At 54.6% G+C, this 19,833-nt stretch overlaps 1 protein-coding gene across 1 annotated transcript; it reads right to left on the reverse strand.

The window, feature by feature from the left end:
* Positions 1-2,165: 2,165 nt before the first annotated feature.
* On the reverse strand, positions 2,166-19,082 carry BCAN (brevican). The gene is made up of 14 exons (XM_053915502.1): positions 18,972-19,082; positions 14,999-15,110; positions 13,958-14,332; positions 13,465-13,639; positions 13,076-13,203; positions 12,279-12,572; positions 10,055-10,288; positions 8,866-9,510; positions 5,334-5,441; positions 4,591-4,749; positions 3,936-4,018; positions 3,428-3,572; positions 2,969-3,159; positions 2,166-2,635 (listed from the first exon to the last, which is right to left on the reverse strand). The coding sequence occupies exons 2-14, from the start codon at positions 15,087-15,089 to the stop codon at positions 2,513-2,515; spliced, it is 2,751 nt and encodes a 916-aa protein (XP_053771477.1). The 5' UTR covers positions 15,090-15,110; positions 18,972-19,082; the 3' UTR covers positions 2,166-2,512.
* Positions 19,083-19,833: the final 751 nt, after the last annotated feature.

The raw sequence follows: 19,833 nt of genomic DNA on the forward strand, positions 1-19,833 counted from the left end.
TCTCACCAGGCTCTCAGGCCCTTTTGCAATGCCCAAGCTCCTGACCTTCGCCCAGGCTGGACCTACCTCTTCCATTTATACCCATACACTGTCTGACCTCCCTCCCGTTCCTCATTCCCAGGGAACAGGAAATCCTGGGGGGACCCTGTTTTAGACATGTGAGAAAAGCTGAGGGTTTAACCACATAACCAGGGGCTTGGCAGGTCTGTGCTCTGTCCCAGAGACAGAGGCAGATACAAGTGTTCCGCTACTCTAGCTTCCCAAAGAGACAGACTAACACTCCATGAGGGGCCAACTCCCCCTGTCCATACCGAGACAGGCCTCATTCATTCTCTCTCTCTCCCTGGGCCAGGGTTGGATTCTGTGCAGGGTGTTGAGTCACCCCTGGTCCCGCTCCCCCTTCCCCAGGAAGCCCAACAAAGCCAGAAGGCTTCCGTTTTAGGAAGCTGTGCCCAAGCAGCCCAGCAAGTGTTGGGAGGGGGGAAAGGATTCTAGCTCCAGCTCTGTATCAGTCTCTGCACCACTCCTCATGCACAGATCAGAGAAGACAGTGGACCCCTGCCTACTGCTGTGGAGGAGATTCAGTGCGGAAGCACTGACTAAGGGGCTGGGAAGCCAAAGCCCCTTCCAGCTCACCATCAGGGTCTCACTGAGAAATCCAATGTGCTACCTGAATTCCATCTCTGTGAGGATATATTTCTCAGAGAACCTCCCTTAAGAAGCCAAGTCCAGACACTGCCCCCTCCTGAGCCTTCTCTTCTTCAGGTGCTACGTTGGAAGGCCCACCTTAATCTCGATCCACTCACAAATCCAGCTAAATTCCCGACATGCCTAAAAATGCAATAAGTGAGCAACTGAAAGGTAGTACAGGATAAAGTGGGGGTCTACTCTGGTCCCCAAATCATCCTCTTCCCTGTAGCTCCTTAACACACAGTCTGGCTCCCTAGCTAAGCCAGGCTGGTTTGTAGGGAGAGGGCAGAAGGTGGGGCAGGTGAGCCCTGGGGTGAGAGGAATGGGGCGGTAGGTGGTCAGAGCTGGTGTCTCAGAGGCGGCTGGTTTGGGGTTTGTATACAGGGTGCAGAAGGTCCAGGAGCTGGGTGAGGAGGGCCCGGGAGAGCCCCTGTCTTTGTCTTGCCTAGCTGTGTCTGGGTCTTTCCCTAACACTGGCAGCCTTTTGTTTCTCTGGAATAAGAATTGCCCATGTGAGTGAATGTGGTGTCCCAGTGGGTACAAGCAGAAGTGTGTGCACATGACAGTTTGCACACGTGTGGTTAAGTGTGAGGATCTGCAGCAAGAAGATTCACCGCCATCATGCAGACAGATAGCATTCCGACACCCTTTATCACAAGGCACAACTGTGTGCATTGCAATGAGGCGTGCACATACACACACACAGCTGGTCATTCTGTCTCCAGTTCTCAGAGTGACCTCAACCTCCGCTGACTCACTGCCCGCAGGACAGCTCTGCCTGGACGGAAGCCTTACCCGCCCCCTGCCCTCCCCACCCCAGCCAGCTGCTCGACTTCCAGGTCCCGGACAACTCAGGGAAAAAAGACTGCAGCGCCCTCTGGTGGTATCCTAGGACTCCTCCCTCTCGGCTCGACTCACACACGCGCACACAGCACATTCAAGCCGCAGCGCCTTCTGCTGGCTACAACCTTTGAGCCAACCTTTGGCTACAAGTTATTTCCCAGAGCCCGGCCCACAGCAGGGCTGGGGTTTCCTACTTGGCCATTATCACGTGTCCCTGTTCCTGTATTTTTGCCTTGTCTGCCGGAAGTAAGCCCTCCTGCAGTCTAACCCCCAGACTTGCATTCCCTTCACCTTCACCCTCCCCTACCCCTCCCGGCAGTGAACCCCCCTCAGGAACTGGGACACCTTTCTGCTTTCCTCTCTGGGCCCGCAACCCCTTCCCAAACCAAACTCCTCTAGGTCTGTGTGAGCACTGGACACTCCAGCTCCTTCCAAACATCCTGATGCTGTCCCCTAACCCCTGATCCCAAAAATACTTACTGGTAGCTGCTCTGTGCCAGGCACTATTCTACCCCCTGATATTTTGGGGATTTCTCTGACCTTCAGAAGCCAATAAACCCAGAAGTTCTATTTATCCTGTGAGGCTCGTCCCAACACCACTTTTCTCTCTCTCTCAAAAGCACCAAACTTGCTTGGGCTCAAATGCAGCTTTATTTCCTGCTGGTTTTACAGGTCTGCAATCCTGCAAACTCATTCCTTTGGAAAACTGAGAATGAGTGGACATAGAGCCCCCCAAGGGAATGGAGGGGACAGGACGGCTGGTAAGGAGAGGGCAGTTGAGGCACTTAGGGGCGATGCAAGGCCCTGAGGGAAGAACCTGATGCTCAGAGTAGGGCTCGAAGGGCCTAGGCTGGGCTGGAGCTGCCCAGGTATTTCCCAGAAGCCCCTTCAGGTACTGTCACTTGGACTCCAGTTACACTGCTCTTACGTTGTCACTTCCCATGGTGGGGCATGAGGGCAGTGCTGGGGGCAGCAATATTCAAGGCCTTTCCCTTTGGGGACCTGGAACAGGCCTGGAAGGAGGGGTCAACAGTGCCTTCCAGCGCCCCAGTAGCCTCTCCTGACGTCCTTCTGGGGCCTTCATTGGGTGCAGAGCTCCAGACTGGAGAAGACACACACACTCACCCTCCACCCTGGACTCCTCCTCCTCCTCCTCTCTCTTCTCAGAGCCTGCCCTCTGGTGTTCTTGCTCCTTGATGCCTGACCTCATCAAACACTCGCCCTGGCTCAGCTCTTGAAGGCACAGAGCTTGGCTGAGCATTCTGACATCAGCACTGAGGGGAACCCCAGAGCATCCAGCCCACCTCCTTCCCTTGGCCCCAGAGAAAGGCAGTGATTACTCCAAGGTCACACAACCAGTGACTGGCAGAACTAGGATTGGAGCCCAGTGCTACTGTTGGCTAATTCCCCACACCCGCCTTTGCCTGGCACTCACAGGCCTGGGGGACACACAGGAGATTTGAGGGTGTTCCCAGCGACCATTCTCCTGGCAGCGGATCAGTGGCATGTTGCGCTGGGCCAGCCCCTCCCGGCACCGGTAACGAAGCACTGTGTCCACCTCATAGCGCAGCCGTGGGCGGCCAAACACTTGAGCCAGGGGCAGCTCCGGGGGTGACCCACAGGACACTGTAGGGGAGATACAGTCAGAAACCAGGAGCCTGGCTCTATGAGTGACGGTTCCCAGAATGAGGTTTAAGAGAAGAGCAGTGAGCCACAACCTGATACAAAAAAGAGCAGTGATTCTGAGTGGACCCACCTAATTTGTTATCCCTCCCATGCTTTGGGCCTGGGACACATTTCTAATTCTTCTATGCAGCTCTGCACCCTCATTCAATACACACATCAGTTACTGAGTCCCAAGCCCCCACCCCTTTTCTCCCCTGTCCACCCTCACCTAGCCCCATCTTGCAGGTGTAGGACAGATGGTAGTTGCAGGGCACATCGCTCCATTGCCCCTGATCATGCCACACCATGACCACGCAGTTCTCTCCTGACAGGAAGTAGCTGTCAGGCTGCCCAGGGTTCCAGTTCTCATAGAGCTAGGAAGTGTGGACAGAGGAAGTGGTGATGAGCTCCAGCACAGGAGCCCTGCAAGGATGGACTTGGAGGGCCTAGGAGGAGAGGTGGGAGGGGCACAGGAGAGGGCAGGCTAGGAGGTTGTAGAATAGGGGACCCTGGGAAGGGGAAAAGAGAGGTCAGGGGCTTTGGGAGGAGGGATGATGGAACCAGAAGAGAAGACAGAGGGACACAAAGAAGGGAGGGGAGCCCACGGGGAGAGAAAGGGCATGGGGAAAGGAAGGAGCCAGACAAAGGAGAGGAAGGGTTGGGGTTACTGGGGGTGGATACGGAAATGCTTCGAAGAAGCGACCTAGACAGCTTGAGAGGCGGCGGGAGCCTCTCACCAGGGGGACGCCATCTGACCACAGGAAATCGCCTTCGATGGTCCTGTCATTGAGCCCAATCCACTGGTACTCCCGGTATCGATCTGGGAAAGAACCGCAGGGGAGACGGTGTGCAGTGAGCTCTGATGCCAACAGAGGGCGACCGTTCCCCGGGATCGAGCTGTGGGTGTGACAGCCAGAGTCTTTCCCTCCACCCAAGCTCCACATTTCCCTCACTCCACCCTATATACATGGGCCTGGTGGAAGGCAGGGATGTGGTGGATGAGGGAAGAAGAAAACTATCACCCGGGTTAGAAAAGGGAAACTCTAGAAAAATTCAATGAGGTCAGAGTCGGGGGAAGCAGATGGGGATAGGAGAACCAGGGAGGTGGGAGCGACTGAAGGTGGCCCCTGAGCCACCACCAGGCAGTGCAGGTGTATTTCCTGCTCGAACCTCAGCCTCCCTGCCTGAAGTCCCACCGCCCACGTGTGGAGTGGAAAGGAGAGAGAGAGAAAGGAAAAGTGAACTAATAGAATGAGGTAAACAAGTAATAAGTAAACGAATTAATGAATAAGGGTGTTAATTAATTAACACACTCACTCATTAATTAGTTGGTTAATGAGTGAGTCTGAGACAGCAGGTGACAGGGTCCCCTCCCGCCCGTCCCCAGCCCACTGTTGATGAAGTTCTGCTCCTCTGGTGTGCTGATGCTGGCCAGGTGTGCGCCGTACATCCGGCACTGGGTCTCTGCCTCCTCCCAGCTCCTCCGTGTAGAAAAGTGCTTGTAGCAGGCGCCCTGGAAGGCGTCCCAGCCGGGGCTGCAGAGGCGGAGGCCTGGGGCGCAGAAGGTCGGACAACTTAGGTTGCAGGACCCTCGAATTTACAGGGGTCAGGTCACCGGGGAGGGTCTTGGCTCCTCCCACCACAGCAGTCTGAGGGGGCGGGGCCTAGGTAGGAGGGCGGTGCCAAAGAGCTAGTAGGGAAGGAGGGAGAGGAGGAGCCTGAAGGAGGCTCTGTGCCGGGGACTTTATTGCCTTTCTTCCCCGGGCTACTGGGGACCAGGGTGAGGGCTGGGAGTCCTGGCCTGGGTCTCTGCCGGCCTGAATCCTAAAAAAGAGCTGCACCTTCCTCTCTTCCCAGGAGAATGGAAGCTGGCATGTATTGACTCCAAAATGCCAGGAGTATGCTGAGCACTCCTCTCACACGGAGCCCCTGAGAGAGGCATTTTTAGTTGCACTTAACAGATGAGGAAATTGTGGGTAGGGCTCAGACAGGTTATGTGATTTGCCTAAAATGGGATTCATCAATGACAAAGCCAAAACCAATGCCCTCCCTCCTTCCTCGGGTGCCAGCATGTTGTGGCAGGGTCCAGGCCTCAGATCTACCCCTACCCCACACCAGCCCCTAAACACACTCACCAACATCGCATAGGTCCCCCCCATAGCCAGGCAAACATAGGCAGCGGACCCCCTCCTCCTCCTCCAAGCAAGTCCCACCATTGTGGCAGGGGCTGGGGACACAGTCACCTGAGAGGGGGAGAGAAGTGAGGTGGGGGGAAGCAGGGGAGCACAACTGTGCTGCCTGAGTCCTAGAGAGGATTCAGAGAGCCCCTGCCCTAACCCTCTTGTCCTGGGAGCTATCATAGCACCCTAAAATTTCTTCCTGGAACCTGCCTGTGGTTAGAGCCCAGCCCTGAATTCTGGATTTCTCCCTACCCCTTGGGTCCCCTTGACGCACCGCCCCCCCTTCAGCATTGGCTCAGCTCTGTGCTGGCCATTTTCATGTCTACCAGTGTGGGCCCAGTCTAACAGGGCTTGGGGGGCAGTGGCCAGGAATGCCCTCAGGATCTAGCCCCAGTAAGGGGAAAGATACTGGGCTGTCACTCATGACATCTGGACACTTGTCTGGTTCCTAGTTCTGCTGGGTGACATTGGGAAGGTCACTACCTCTCTGGGAGTTTAGTCCCCCACTCTCTTGTTTTTGTGCAGGTCTCAGAACAGTTCTTTTTGTACAGTCAAGGTGGGCTGTGTTGAAGCGGAGGACAGGAGAGTCCCCACAGCCATCAGTGAGTGTAGCCTGCCCTTTACTGCTCTCGGGACCTGATATTGAGTGGAGGAGGTACAGTATCCAGATGGGAGCTAACCATTCCTCCTGCTGCCTACTGGGCAGAGTCAGCCCCAGAAGCTGTGAGAGAAGATTCAATACACTTCCCTCACTTTACACCCCATCCCTCTCCAGGTTCAGAAACGAAGCTGCAGTGGCTCTCACTGTCCTGCAGTGCTGGCCCCACACACTCTCTTAGCACCATCCTTTGCCTCCCCTTCTTATCCCCACAGATTCTCCCTCCTTACCATGCTTTCCTTTCACCCTCTAGTTCAGGCTTTCTGCAAGTTCGTCAGTCTAGAAACTTCTCTGGTGCATCTTGTTCCCTCCTTCTGGCTCTCTCTTCTCCAGGCATTCTCCTTACACTAACACCCTACCCTGAAGGCCTATAATCTGCTGTCTAGATCCAGCTCCATCTGGCTAGGCCATCTGCCTTCTCCTCTGAACTCTCTCTCAGGAACCTGGGATTGGAAGTGGCTGGCTGCCCTTAGGTTGAGCCTGGGTACTGGAGAGACTATCATATTCTACTCCTTTCTGGTCCTAATGACCCAGACTGACAGGTCAGGGCTCTCAGCCCTGGGCAGTAAAATTGCCCCTGGGCAGGACCCTTCAGACCATGGCATCCACCCTTAGAAGCCAAAGCCAAGGCCCACAATGATTCACTATGGCCCGAGATCCCAATGCCTGGTAGGGATCAAAGCAGTGGTGGGGGGTGGAGAAACTGGAGTTGATTCAAAAATTTTTGCTGGGCTGATCTAGCTGTTTTGGGTAAAATGAATCAGCTGTTCCAGCAACGCTCTCCCTGTCATCTCCCTTCTTGCCAATAATTCTACCTACACACCAGGGCAAAGCAGGATAGGGGAGATGTTTTATTTAACCCTTTAAGCACCGGCGCCCACAGAGGGTAGAAGTCCTAAAGCCCTCCCCCTTCCTCACATTTTCCTGCTCTTCCTGTTGTCCTCTCTCCAACCCTCCAACCCTGGAGGACAGAAATTCAAACTTGGTCCCTGGTGCCCGGCCCAGGGCATGGGTCCTTCTTCCTGGCTGAACCTGAGCCAGGACAGGCAGAGTGGGGTAATGAAACTCCTCTTGAGACTTTCTGGCCTTGCTTTCTCCCCTTCTTTGGGCCAACTATTAATACACAACCAGAAAGTTTTTTCTTCCATCCTGCTGCAATGGCATCCCAGAAGACCTCTCCCCGACCTCCAGGCGGGCAACTAAGATACTGCAGATACTGTCCATGGTGCTCCTTATCCCCCAAACCCCTCCCCACCCCACCAGCGCTGAACTCCAAGGCCAGCTGGGAGGGAGCCAATGGTTGAAGTGTGTGAGCCTGGATGTGATGCAAGGACCCCTAGACCACCATAGGCCATCTAGGAGAGGGGGTCCTGGGATTGAGGGCATCCTGGCCGTCCACAAAGCTCTCCATTGGGAAGCTTAACCTTCTCTGAGCAGGTAGGGCTTCTCTCAGACCTCAGAACCTAAGTCCCCATTTCCCCACCCTCTACGCTTCCTTTCTCCCCTTGCCTTCTGAGCTGTGTCTTCTCCAGCCTTAAGGACTTTGAGGTCCTTTGTGTTTATTGAGAGTAAAACCATTCTTTCTAAGGGGTGGGGGTGGCCATTAGTGCAGGGGTTAGCGGAGGAGGGGGAGGCTGTAGGCCATGGTTTGAAAGATAGATACATTCCCCTGCTGAGATGCCGGGGTGGGGAAAGGGGGGTGCATGGGCCCTGGGGCACCTGGATACCAAGAAAATGCATCTGTGGTAAGAAGGACTGTTTCATCACTACTCTGTATATGTGGCTCTATGTGGGAGCCATTGAGATGGACCAGAAATGAATACAAACGCATACACACACACAGTCGAGGCTGTGAAGGTTTCTTCCCACCAGAGTGAGGGACCACACCTCCCAGCACTTGCACAGACTGATGGACAAGAACTTCTCGGGGGCATGTGTACAGTCAGATTTGGGACCTCGGCATTCAGGAAGGAAAGTGGAGACAAGCCTGAGAAGGGCAGGATGAGAGGCTGTTAGATTGCTAGGACAGGAAATGTTCAGGCTGAAGATGAAAAAGGATGCAAGGCAAAGAGATGCAGAAAGAGAGGAGGAGAAACACAGTGTCAAAAAGAAACATCAAAGAGCTATCCCTGACATGAATCTAGGGAATGCAAGGGGCAGACAGCTTGGGGTGCAGACTGAGGGTGCCAGCGTTTTGGTTAAAAGCAGTTTAATAGAGATTTATTTCCAAGGTTTGTTTTCAATGAAACAATTTAAAAAATACTTCACAGAAGTAGTCGCTTAAGGCTCTGTGGGATTAAGGGCTCTCCTGGACCCCAGAAGTTGAGAGGTGGGGATGGGGTCTCAGGCTTCCCTGATATCAGTGGGAGGTGACCGAAAGGATGGCACACTGAATGGAGGAAGGGAGCCATGGGAGACTGGTCTGGGCCTTGAAGAGGGCAACAGATGATGAAGGCACCCTAGGGCATGTGGCGTGAGGGTGCTCTGTGGGGTTGGTGAGATGTGAGTCACAGGTAGACAGCCCAAGAGTAGGAGACTCTGAGGTGGTCAGGGGCTGGGGTAATGGGGTGAGGATTTCAGAAACAGGGAGAGGGTGGGGGTCAGGGCACTGGGGACCACAGGGTGAGGAGTCAGAGCTGGGATGGAAGTTACTTGGTGGTGTTTCCAAGACAGGAAACCCACAGCTAGTGGTGGGTAGTAGAATAAAGGCAAAGGGCAGGAGATCCGGGGCAATGCTGGGTTAAAGTACTGCAGGTCAGGTGACCCAGAGTTGCAGGGGAAGAAAAAGGAAGAGGAGGAGGAGGGAAGCTGAGCCTTGGGCAAATGTACCTGATGAGGGGGCCACGGCCACTCCACCGTGGCTGGCGCTGTCAGTGGGCAGCACTGGCTGGGTCTGCACTGGGGTCCCTGCTGGGACAATTCTTCCAGAATTCTCTTCGGAGGGGGTCTCCAGCTCCCTGGTACCCTCAGGGGCCTGTGTGGCTGGAAGCAAAGCAGGGGCATCCTCGGAGCTCCCTGTCTCCTCACTCTCTCCTCGAGGGACCCCAGACAGTTCAGGACCCCCAGACTCTTCCCCCACCTCTCTTCCTCCAACTGGAGTGAGAGGTGGAAGGGATGCCAGGCTCCCTTCCCTGGGAGTGGGCAGAGCCTCAGTTGGTGGTCCAAGGACCCTCGGAGGTCCGGAAGCCTCTGGCTCTCCATTGGGATGTGGTGATGCACCAGGCTGTAGGACTGCCGATGACTGGGATGCCTGAGAGAGTGACTCCTCTAGGGCCAGCTCAGTAGGGAAAGGGACCTCTGGGTCCGGGCTGCTGAACTCGCTGGGCCAGGCCCACAGGGCCTCATCCTCCACCTCCTCCTCTTCTTCCTCCTCCTCTTTCTGTTTCTCATCCTTGTATTTCTCTTCTTCCTCCAATGCTTTGCCTTCCTCTTCTGAGGACCCCATGGGAGGTACAATGGATTGGGTTTCGAATTCTAGGCAAAGCACAGATGATTCAGCACCAGGGACAGCACCCACCAGAGGACAGGAAGGGGGAGGGGAGAAAGGCAGCTGAGGAGGGTGAGTCCTGGAGGAGAGGGAAGAGCCAGCACTGGGGAGAAGCTGTCTTTGCTCCACTCCAGAAGAATTTCAACAGGAGCTGCAATGTTGAGGCAACACCTGAGAAGCCTCTATGAGCTGTCATTAGCCCAGGAAACATGGTCCTTGCATCTCCCTCTCCTAGTCTGTTAAAATCATCTAGTCTAGTTTGGGTGGGTGAGGGAGAGGTGAGACCAAACAAAAAAGGCCCATTGTTTCCAGAGGGAAGCTCCTAAGTCCAACCTCCCCAGACCAGAGAGTTGGGAGTGGAATTTGCTGGAAAGGCTAAAGTTGGAAGAGGGACAGGCGAAATGACTTACACCACTGAGCTGCTGAAAAGGGACAAGGCAGAGTTGTGCCTCCATAACCCTAGAATCAAGCTGGGCTTCTGCCCCCAACCTCTCAGATGCAGACCTCCCCAGGATGAGGGATTTGAGTTACCTTGAAGTGTCCTAGGGGACTCTACTGGGTCTTCTGGAGTGGAGCTTCCACCTCCTACATCCTCCATGATGGGAATGGAGTAGATGGCTCCTCGGGACTCACTCTCCATAACTTCCTGAGATAGCTGCAGTTCCTCCAGGGTCTCTGTCACTGTGACAATGGCCTCCAGTCCATCAGAGGCCAGGTCAGAGGTTGGGTTGGAGTCCTCAGAAATGGCAGAGGGCTGGGCAGAGTCTATTGTGGGAGTTAAGTGACAGTGGGGGGAGTTAAATAGGTGGCTCTGTCCTCCCACGTAATGACCTACATGTGAGGGTTCTGGGTTAGACTCGGTGACCATGGATTTCCCACAGTTCTCTCTCAGCTTCCCTGTGGAGCACCCATGGGGCCATGGAAGCATCCTAGGACTCCATCACTCATTCCTCAAGCATTAATCAAGTGTCCACTATGTGTTATGCCAAGCGTTCTCCAAGGCATTGAGAATACAGTGGAAAGCAAAACAGCAAGCTTCCTGCGCTCAAAGGAATTTATATTCTAGATACAGATAATAAACAAATAAACATATATTAAAATGTTATCATATAAAGAAAAACTGAGCAGAGTAAGGAGATGGGGTGGGAAATACTGCTGTAGACAGAATGGTAGAGAAAGGCTCAGGGGAGAGACCTTCCCTTGAGTAAGGGATGGAGGCAGAAGGATGGACAGAATGGCCTCAGCACCTTGGGCTTGGAGCAAGGGGCGAGGGATCTCAGTCACCCCAAGACTTTTGAAATGGAAGGGGACGGGCTACCACCAGTACAGGAGAGCTGAAGGGCATAGGGAAGGAAGGATGTCCAACAGTCAGCATCTGAGGATCTCAGTACTGAGGCAAGAAGGCAAAGGAAGGGGTCACCCCATCCTCCCAGGGTCTGCTCCCTTCAAATAATCAGATTTTTAGAATAGATTACCTTGTCTCTAGGGAAGTAAACCAAGAGCAGAAAGCCAATGAAGTGAAGGTGGAATTGGGCTAAGAAAAGCCCCGAGGGCCATCTGTGCTCAGCCGGATGAAGCAGGACAGCACGTCCTGCCCTCGTCACCTGCTCCAGTGACCCCTGCTGATGCCAGCCAAGCAGACCTGTGCCCTTGCCTGCCTCTGTCCTCCACCTGCTTACAACCACCGTCACCTCCTCCTCTCCCCCTCCTCCTGATTCAGTTATTCTCTCCATTTGTTTCCGGAACAGTGCTTGGCACATAATCATAATCAGTGCAGAGAAGTGTTAGCTATCATCATCGTCACCATCACCATCATCATCATCACCCCTGTTCCAGAAAGCCCTTTCAGATGGACCTGTCTTCCTATAGACTTCACTTCCCTATCTGTCCCCACACCCATCCCAGATCTGGAAATCAGTCCCAGTAAAAGTAGTGCTTTTCTCACAGTCTCTGCTCACTCTGGGAGCAAGATGTCTTGTCTTCCCTCAGATTGGGGGCTCCTATAGCAAGAGCCATGTCTTCCCCCTTCATACAAGGGGTTCCCCAAAGGTAAAGGCTACATCTCCCACTTCTGTCTCCAGCCCTTGTGCCAGTACTGCAGGCTCACAATTGAGGCAAGGACTCAGACACCTAACAGCAATTCCTCCCTGATTTTTAGTCACTCCTGGCCTGGGCCCTGTGCCTCTGGGGGTCCCAGGCACTATCCCCGCCCCCCATCTCCCAATATAAGATGTGGGCAGGAAGCCATCTCTACACCCAGCTCTCCTCAACGACCTGCTCCCTATGGAGGAACCTGTGTCTGTCCATCAATATTTTGTGGGTAAAGATACAACACCTTCAAGCTGAAAGTTCTGGAAACTTCTGAGGGCTCTTGAGGGCATTTGGTTAACTAGAGCAAATCACTCATTGGATTCAAAGACTGTTGGTCATCTCTACTCTGCTAATGAGCTGATCAGAAATGGAAACATACTTGGCAACCCAATATGGGAGAGGCAGCTTTGAAACTGGAAGAGACAAGGTATGACGTGGAGGGAGGTGAGAAGATGCAGAGAAGTGAGCACTCCTTGAGACCATATAGTGAAGCCAGAGGATGTGACCAGAATCAGAACCCTAGGTGACAAGCTGAGCACCACCCAAGCCTCTTTCAAGCAAATGGCAAAGACCTGAGAGGAGCTGCTCAGAACTGGGGTAGGACTTCAGGGCTGACTTTGTGTCTGCGAGGTTGGTGTCAGTCCCTTCAGGACAGCAGGCTCACCTCTGAAGCAGTAGACGTTGAAGCGGCTGTGCTTATTAGGGAAGCCGGTCTGGTTGGGGAAGAGGAACAGAGTCTTGACACCAGGCAGGCCCCCACCACAGCGCTGGCTGGGCGTGATGATGGGGTAGCGCACACTGCCATCGGCCAGCCAGCCTGGGCTGCAGCGGTCCAAGCCACCATCCCATGCTGCATACAGCTGGCCCGTGGTGGCGATCTCTGCTCCACGCTCCTGGCAGTATACCCGTGCCTCCTCCAATGTCAGTTTGTCTGGGGGAGCACCAAGGAACAGCTCTCCTGGTAGAGAAAAGGGGGCTGGGTTACCAGGAAGCTGGTAGCTCCTTCCATCCTGGGTTCCCACCAAGATCCTGGGCAGGCTTCTCTTGGCCTCAGTCTCCTCATCTGTGAGAGGGAGTCAATTATCCCACTTCATATGATCAAAGTCTAAATAGAACCTCAGAATGGATATTATTGCTCAAAGGAACCTGGCCCAACTTCCTCATACTCCAGACATAAATAAATAAATAAATGGAGGCTTAGAGATGCTAGAGGCAGAGAGATGCACAGTGGATGACAGCAGAGTCAAAACACAAACTCAGTTTCCTATCACCTGCCTAAGGCTTTGACCATGAACTTGCCTCTTTGACAGTGTTTGGAAGGAGGGACATGTATTGTTTCCTTACCCCTGGCCACCCCCTTAAACACATGAGGGGCAATAGGTCCAGCAGAGGCCCCAGGAGGACTCATGGGCAGCACTAGATAAAGGGCTTGTCCCCTGAGAGCCCCTCAGCCCCAATCACCATTTAGGTCTTCAGCATAGCAGTAGACATCATAGAGGTCATCTGGGTCCACCACTCCATAGTTCCGGACACCAGGGAAGCCATCCATGTCTCCATAACAGGCCTCTCGTGGAGTCTGGATGGGGTACCTGGGGAGGGAGGATAGATACCTTCACTAGTGACCACCCCAAATCACACTGCTTTTCAATGCAGCCAACTGTCCTCCCAGCTCTGCAGGGATGCCCACCTCCAGGGCAGGTCCTCACCCATCCGCCGAAGACCAACTTCATTCCCAGGAAGCTGGGGGCCCTTTATGGCCAGCTTGAGGCAGCAGGCAGCCCCTGGCAGGACCAGAGGTCACAGCTACCTCAGAGACAACTAGAAGCTCCTGGTCCACAGCCCCAGCTCACCTCACAGTCTGGTCGGACAGCCAGCCAGCATCGCACTGCTCATAGCCCCCAAGGTAGGCTGCATAGAGCTGCTCTGGGGTAGCAATGCGGGCTCCAATGCGGGCACAGGCCTCCTGGGCTCCAGTGAAGGAGAAAGCATAGCGGGCAGAGCCTTCCCGGTAGAGAAAGACGACCCCTAAGGGGCAGAGAGGACCCCTGAGGCATGTTCACACTGCACACTGACCTCCCCTCACCCTTCTTTTCACTCATCTGTCCACAAAAGGTAAAGTCCAAATTATGCTCACTCTACAGAATGAGGGGCTTAAGTTAGGCTATAGGTAGAATTTCCTTCACTCAAGAGAGAAAGGGGGCAACAAAAGCATGTATCTCCTCAGTCCTTTTCCAACTCAGTCTGTGTCTTTCAGGTGTGTTTGCTTCCCCCTCAGACTGTAGGTTCCATGAAGCTGGAGTTCTCCCCTCCTTCCAGAAACTTTTCTCGTCTCTGCCCTCTCACCTTTGACCTTGACCTCCACAGCATCGCTGCTGTCATCTATGCCGTGCTGGACCTCGCAGCGGTAGATGCCTGAGTCATTGGGCCGCAGCTCGCTCAGCGCCAGGGAGACATCGGTGAGTGACGCCGGGTAGGCGGGCAGTGCCACGCGGAAGCGGTAGGCCTCGCTCACCTTGACCCGCAGTCCCCGTGCCACCAGAACCTCGGCTTCCCGGCCCCCGGACAGGAAGGTCCACTTGACCCGCGGGGAGCCCAGCACCGCCTGGCGACTCGACAGTGGCCGCAGGTAGTGAACGTGGCACGGAATGGTGAGGGTGCCACCCAGCACACCCTGCAGCGGCGGGGCGCCGGCGATGCGCACGCTGAAGGCCCGGTCCTCTGTGGGCGGGCAGGATGGGCTGGAACTTCAGCCGTGGGTCCTCCAGGTTCCAGCCCAGGTTTCCAAGCCCCGCTCCAGGATCCCTCCCGCCCCACCCCAGGATTTCCCGGCCTCGCCTTTGGGTTTTCCTAAACGTCCCCAGTAACCTAGACCCTGCCCTCAGGGTCCTGCAAACCCACCTCTAGATCCCCAGACTGGTCTCCAAAGTGTCCCAGTCAATTCTGCCTCCAGAATACTCCTCCTGGATTCCTGGGCTCCACCCACAATCTTCTAACCCCGCCCCCTGGGTCTTACAGCTCTGTGCTCAAAATTTTTCAGTCTATTCAGAATCTCTCCTACCTCCACCTATGTTCTAACTCCCAGCCCCTCACCCTATCCCAAGGATCCCCCACCCTCCACCCTAGAGGCTAGCAGCCTTGCACCTTGTGCCCCTTTCCAGCTTGAGTTTCCACTCTCCAAGTTTCCACGCCCTACCAGGGACCCACAACTCATCCCTTATTTCCAAGGGTCCTAGCCCAGACCCTTCCCCACAGTCCGCCAATTCTATCTCCTCCTTGCTGAGACCCCCAAGCTGAAAGAGGTTGGTTAGGGCAGAACAAGAGGTCTCTTCCTACCATAGGGAAGATGCAGGAGACAGAGAAAGTGACCTTAAGGGGGTTGCTTACCTGAGCTGTCTCCTTCCAGGGCATCAGCTAAGACCTCAGGGACCCAGGCCAACGTCAGGGCTACCAGCAGGACCAGGAACAGTGGGGCCATACTGGCAGCTGATAGGGGGGACTTGAGGAAGAAAGACTGGGTTAGACCTCAGGATGGACTTTCTCTGGCTCCCTACCACATCCACATGGACTCGCACTCATCCTGACCCCAGAAGCACACTGCCTCCACCTCACCATCAACTCTGTTTCTGATCCCTGTCTCCCCACCATGGGATTCTTCTTCAGAGCCAAGACCTTGGTTCTAGTCAACTCACTGTGTAACTTAAGGTAAGTTCCTTACCATCTCTGGGCCTTTGTTTTCTTACTTGCAAAAGAGCACCATTACCACTACCTCACAGCTTGTGATAAGGCTCTGTGCTTTGAGAATGCTTTATATCTTTTTTTAAAATCCTTACCCAAGCACATGTTTATTGATTTTAGAGAGAGGAACAGGGTTCGGGAGGGGAGAGAGAAAGAGAGAAACATTGATGTCAGAGAGAAACATCGATTGGTTGCCTCCCTTATGTGCTCTGACCAGGGATTGAACCCACAACATTTTGGTGTACAATACAACACTCCAACCAACAGCCACCTGGCTGGGGCAAGAATGCTTTACATCCTAAAGAATCCTGTACAAATACACAGCATCCAGCACACAGTAGGAACTCAATAAATGCTTACAGCATATAGCATGAATGGTAGGTGCCATTACACTTAGTGTTCCCTCTGCCCCTCCCAGTATCAGATTCCTTCTTCGAACCCAGAATCTTCTCCTAACACAGTATCTCTCAAAACTTCCCTTCTTGTCCCTTCCTCCCTGAGTACCATAGTGACCTGGCCTCCTACAGGAGGGCCTCCTAGACTGAACCCAGGCAATGCACAACTTCCCAGTCCAGCCCTTCTTTGACCACCCTCCAGCCTACTATTACTTATAAGGAAACTCTTCTCTTTACTCCCAGCAACCTCCACCCCCATCCTTGGCTGCCTTTTCTTTTCTTCCTCTCAGCCTTTCCTTTCTGCCTGGCACGGGCTTTCCCACCGGATCTCCTGGCTCAGAAACCAGCTGGGACAAAGCCCCTGTCTCTGCCAGACTGGCCACCATCCAGCTTCTCCTTTCCCCTACCCTAACCCTGGGCTGGAGGGTGGGCTAAATGGGGTGGGTGAGAGTAAATGGGAGGGGATATCTCCCTCCTGCCCTTGGCTATGAGAAGTTCTGTGAGAACTCAGAATATGCCTCTGAAGATCTCAAAGCACTTACACTGTCATAATGGAGGGACAGGTCTGTGATATTGAGAAATGGGGCCCAGACAGGGATAGGGCTGACCCTAGTCCCCAGTGAAGCCAAGTCAGGCACCAAGCCAATGTGCCCACATGAGGCTGCAGAGCGTGTCCAATGTCATCTTTAAGGGGTAAATTAGACATAGAAGACCATGAGGACCCAAGTCTCTCATGGAACAGGCCAATGTTGCAGCAGGAGAGATGAAGATTAGACTTCAGGCAAGACTTACTAGAGATCAGGCTTATTCCCCCTAGCTACTCATTCCCACTTCAGGCCCCTTGTTCAACCTCCATCTTCCCTGCCTTCTCAGGATCAGCTTTCATACATTTTCCTGAGCCTGAGCTGATGAGAAATCCTTGTCTTCTCCCAGATTCTGCTGGGGATGTCTCCTCACCATTGCGAACCTTTTCTTCCCCCACTGTGACTGGACATCATTTTCTCAGGGTCAGAGTTGGGGGAGGATTGGTGGGGATCAGATGCCCAGGGCATCTCTCTGACCTTTGATAGGGCCAGATCAGAGGTGCTGAGACTGGCCCTGTGCGTGGGGGACCTTGGGAGCACTGTCTTCTAGGTTTGGGGAGGACCATTTGACTTGAGCAGCCAATACCTGATGGTGCTGGGGAGACTACTAGCCGTGCTCTTGAGCTGTGCCAGGTCCTAGGCCAGGCCCCTCCCTGGCCACCCTCTCTCCCCTCTCTCTGGGCTGGAGCTGGTGCTACTCAGACCTGACTCCTAGCTCTCTGATGGGTGGCCCAGAAACCCATATAGTTGGAGTCACTCCGGGACCAAGGCCCCTTTGACTGCATTTTGAAGGTAGGGGAATGAAGGGAGAAGGTCTGAGGCTTGAGGATCTTGTTGCCCCAGAACATAGAAGGTTTTCCACCCCTGCCTCGAGGAATGGGAGTCACTGATTGGAGAGGGCCCTAGTTGCATGGTTCTCACAGAGAGCTCTGCCACTCCCACCCAACCTGCCACTAACACCAAGCTTGGCCCTTAGCCCCTTCTTGATATAGTTAGGAGTCCTGAGAAAACTCAGGCATGCCTCATCCAGTGCCAGACTCAGACCCAGGGGCCTGGGCCTTGCCTTCATCCCACACACCAGCCCACCTCCATCCCGTCTTGTCACCCTTCAGAATAGGACACACTACTCCATCCCTAGCCTCAAGAACTCAGCAGTCTTCCTACCCTTTCCTTTGATACCACTCCATCCCTCACTCCAGTGCTGTCTTCCCTGCTCCAGGGTCTGGATTTCTGCCCTTGTCTTGAATTTTCCAGGCTGTTCAGGAAGCTTTCCCCTTGTTACATTATCATTCCTGTCTGACCATGGCTGCCCATCTCCCTCACAGGCTTCATAGACCCAATTCACAGGCTCTGTGTGTGTGTGTGTGTGTGTGTGTGTGTGTGTGTGTGAGAGAGAGAGAGAGAGAGAGAGAGAGAGAGAGAGAGAGAGAGAGAGACCCAACAAGAAACAGCCACCATCTCCAAGCAGAATGCCCCCCAGCTGGTGTCCAAGGTGTGCCCCATGGTACCCGAGATCCAGTGCTCAGCAGGATTGGCTGGGATGCAGGGGAGGCCAGAGCTCAGATCCCAACAGGGGGGACGCTGTCAACTACCCCCTTAGTGGCTATGTGAGCAGCAACAAAAACCTACAGGGCCTGCAGGAATGGTATAAATAGTCCTATTTACTGGAAGCACAACTAATAATGCTGTTAGCAACATCACCAGAGGAGCTATTGTAGCTCCTCCTAAAAGAAAGTCTGAAATGTGGTTGATGCTTTTACCAATGGCAAAATTAGCCACAAGAACACAGGCACTGGTAATACAATGGGTAGGTCTTACTGGTATTATCTGGAATAGAAGCAATGCAGATGTTAATGGTGATAACAAAACTGATGGCAGATCTCTTGGTCCTGTGAGAGCCACGCGGGAAGAGCTATTCTGGAAACCCCGGGGCTGGGGGGTGGGGTGTTCCAGCTCCTGGCAGTTCTAGGAAGGAAAACAGGAGTGGTACCTGACCCAGACCTCTTGCTGAATGTCTCCCAAGGATATTCTCAACTTTGAGGGAAATGCTGTTTAGGCAGTGATGAGGAATCCAATGTTCAGGGAGGTCAACTAAGTTGACCAAGGTCACCCAGAACGTAAGTGCCAGAGTAGGATGACAGCTCCAGTGGGGGTCGGGATCGCCCGCTACAGCGGCTCCTACGGGCTGTCCTGCGGTCTACCGGAGGTGCCCGCAAAGGAGGGGTTGCTTGCCTCGGCTCCTCCCGAACTGCTGCCCGCACGAAGCTCGCAGAGTCGGGGGCTGACTCAGACCTCCGCCACTCTGCCCCTGATAAGGATGAAGATGGAGCGGGCAGCAGGGAGGACTCGAGGACCAAGAGGGGCGTTCCCATTAGCCCGTGGACTCCAAGGGAGCTGCTAGTCCGACTGCAAGCAGCAGTGAGGGTGCCCGCGGCAGAGAACGAGATGGCACCTAGGGCCGTAGGTGCTCGGGGCTGGCCGACCGTGGACCCCTCCGAGGCATCGGGGATCACCGCGTTGGGTGTGTTGGAGCCTCAGAGGCAAGGGCTGTGGGGTGGGGGGCACGGACCCCAGGGCGGCCGGCGGGCGCTCCCTTCTTTCTCCCTCCCAGGTCCGGGGCGCCCGGGCAGCGATGGCACTCACCTACCGGCGGGCGGCCGAGGGCCGGGGTTGGGATACGGCACCGCGAAGTTTGTCGTCTTCTCCGGGGGTCTCAGCCAGGTCCACAGCTCGGTCCTGCAGCTGCAGCTGGGACTGCGGCGGGGACTGCGCGGGCGCGAGAGGCTGGGCCCGCAGTGTGCTCAAAAGAGGGCGCCAGGCCCGGCGGTGCACAAAACCCCCTTTCTTCCCCCCCGCCCCGCCCTGCCCTTCTCCACGGCTGCCCCCGCCCCCTGGCCCTGAACACAGGGGGGCTCGGGAAGGTCAAGGGACCTGCTGCCTTCTCGGCGTTGGTTTCTGGCGGCAGTAGAAAGAGCAAGGACGAGTGAAGTAGGACATCCTTCTGGGGCTGAGAAGCCGAGAACTTGGAATGGGGAGGGAGGGTAGGAGGGGCGGGGAGGGAGCAGATGATGTTGCAGCTGGAGGGATGGAAGTTAGACAGCCGGAGGGACTTCCCGTTGGTCAAGGGGATAGAAGGAGGGACTCAGACTTTGAGAGTAGGGAAAAGGAGGAAGAGGGAATGGGAAGATTTGCTCCTGGAGCGACACCACACACACACACACACACACACACACACACACACACACACGGGGGAGGGTAGCTCTTTTTTGAAGACAGGATGAGAGCAGAAGGCCTTATCTATCTCCCTGGAGGAAGTTCTGATTAGGTTTTGTCTCCTGTGGTGTTCCCACTCTCTGAACAGAGGAGAAGCTGACTTTGCAGCTGGAGGGATGGGGTAGAACAGCAGATTCATGGGTTAAGCAAAGCAAGTCAGGAACTCTCCAGACATTGGCGGAGAGAGGGGAGGGGAATGGCACTGTGAATGGACATTACTGCTCATGCAAAC

Source organism: Desmodus rotundus, chromosome 12 (assembly GCF_022682495.2).
Source record: "Desmodus rotundus isolate HL8 chromosome 12, HLdesRot8A.1, whole genome shotgun sequence".
In the NCBI taxonomy this organism is placed as follows: Eukaryota; Metazoa; Chordata; class Mammalia; order Chiroptera; family Phyllostomidae; genus Desmodus; species Desmodus rotundus.

What these genes read in the sequence shown, in the direction of transcription:
- BCAN (XM_053915502.1), bottom strand. Translation starts at nt 15,089, where the DNA reads ATGGCCCCACTGTTCCTGGTCCTGCTGGTAGCCCTGACGTTGGCCTGG. An exon ending in CAACGTCTACTGCTTCAGAG is followed by an intron (nt 10,289 to 12,278) that starts GTGAGCCTGCTG and finishes CTCCCACAATAG; the next exon opens with ACTCTGCCCAGCCCTCTGCC. An exon ending in CCTGTGTGTCCCCCAGGCCT is followed by an intron (nt 2,636 to 2,968) that starts GTGAGTGCCAGG and finishes TGTCTTCTCCAG; the next exon opens with TCTGGAGCTCTGCACCCAAT.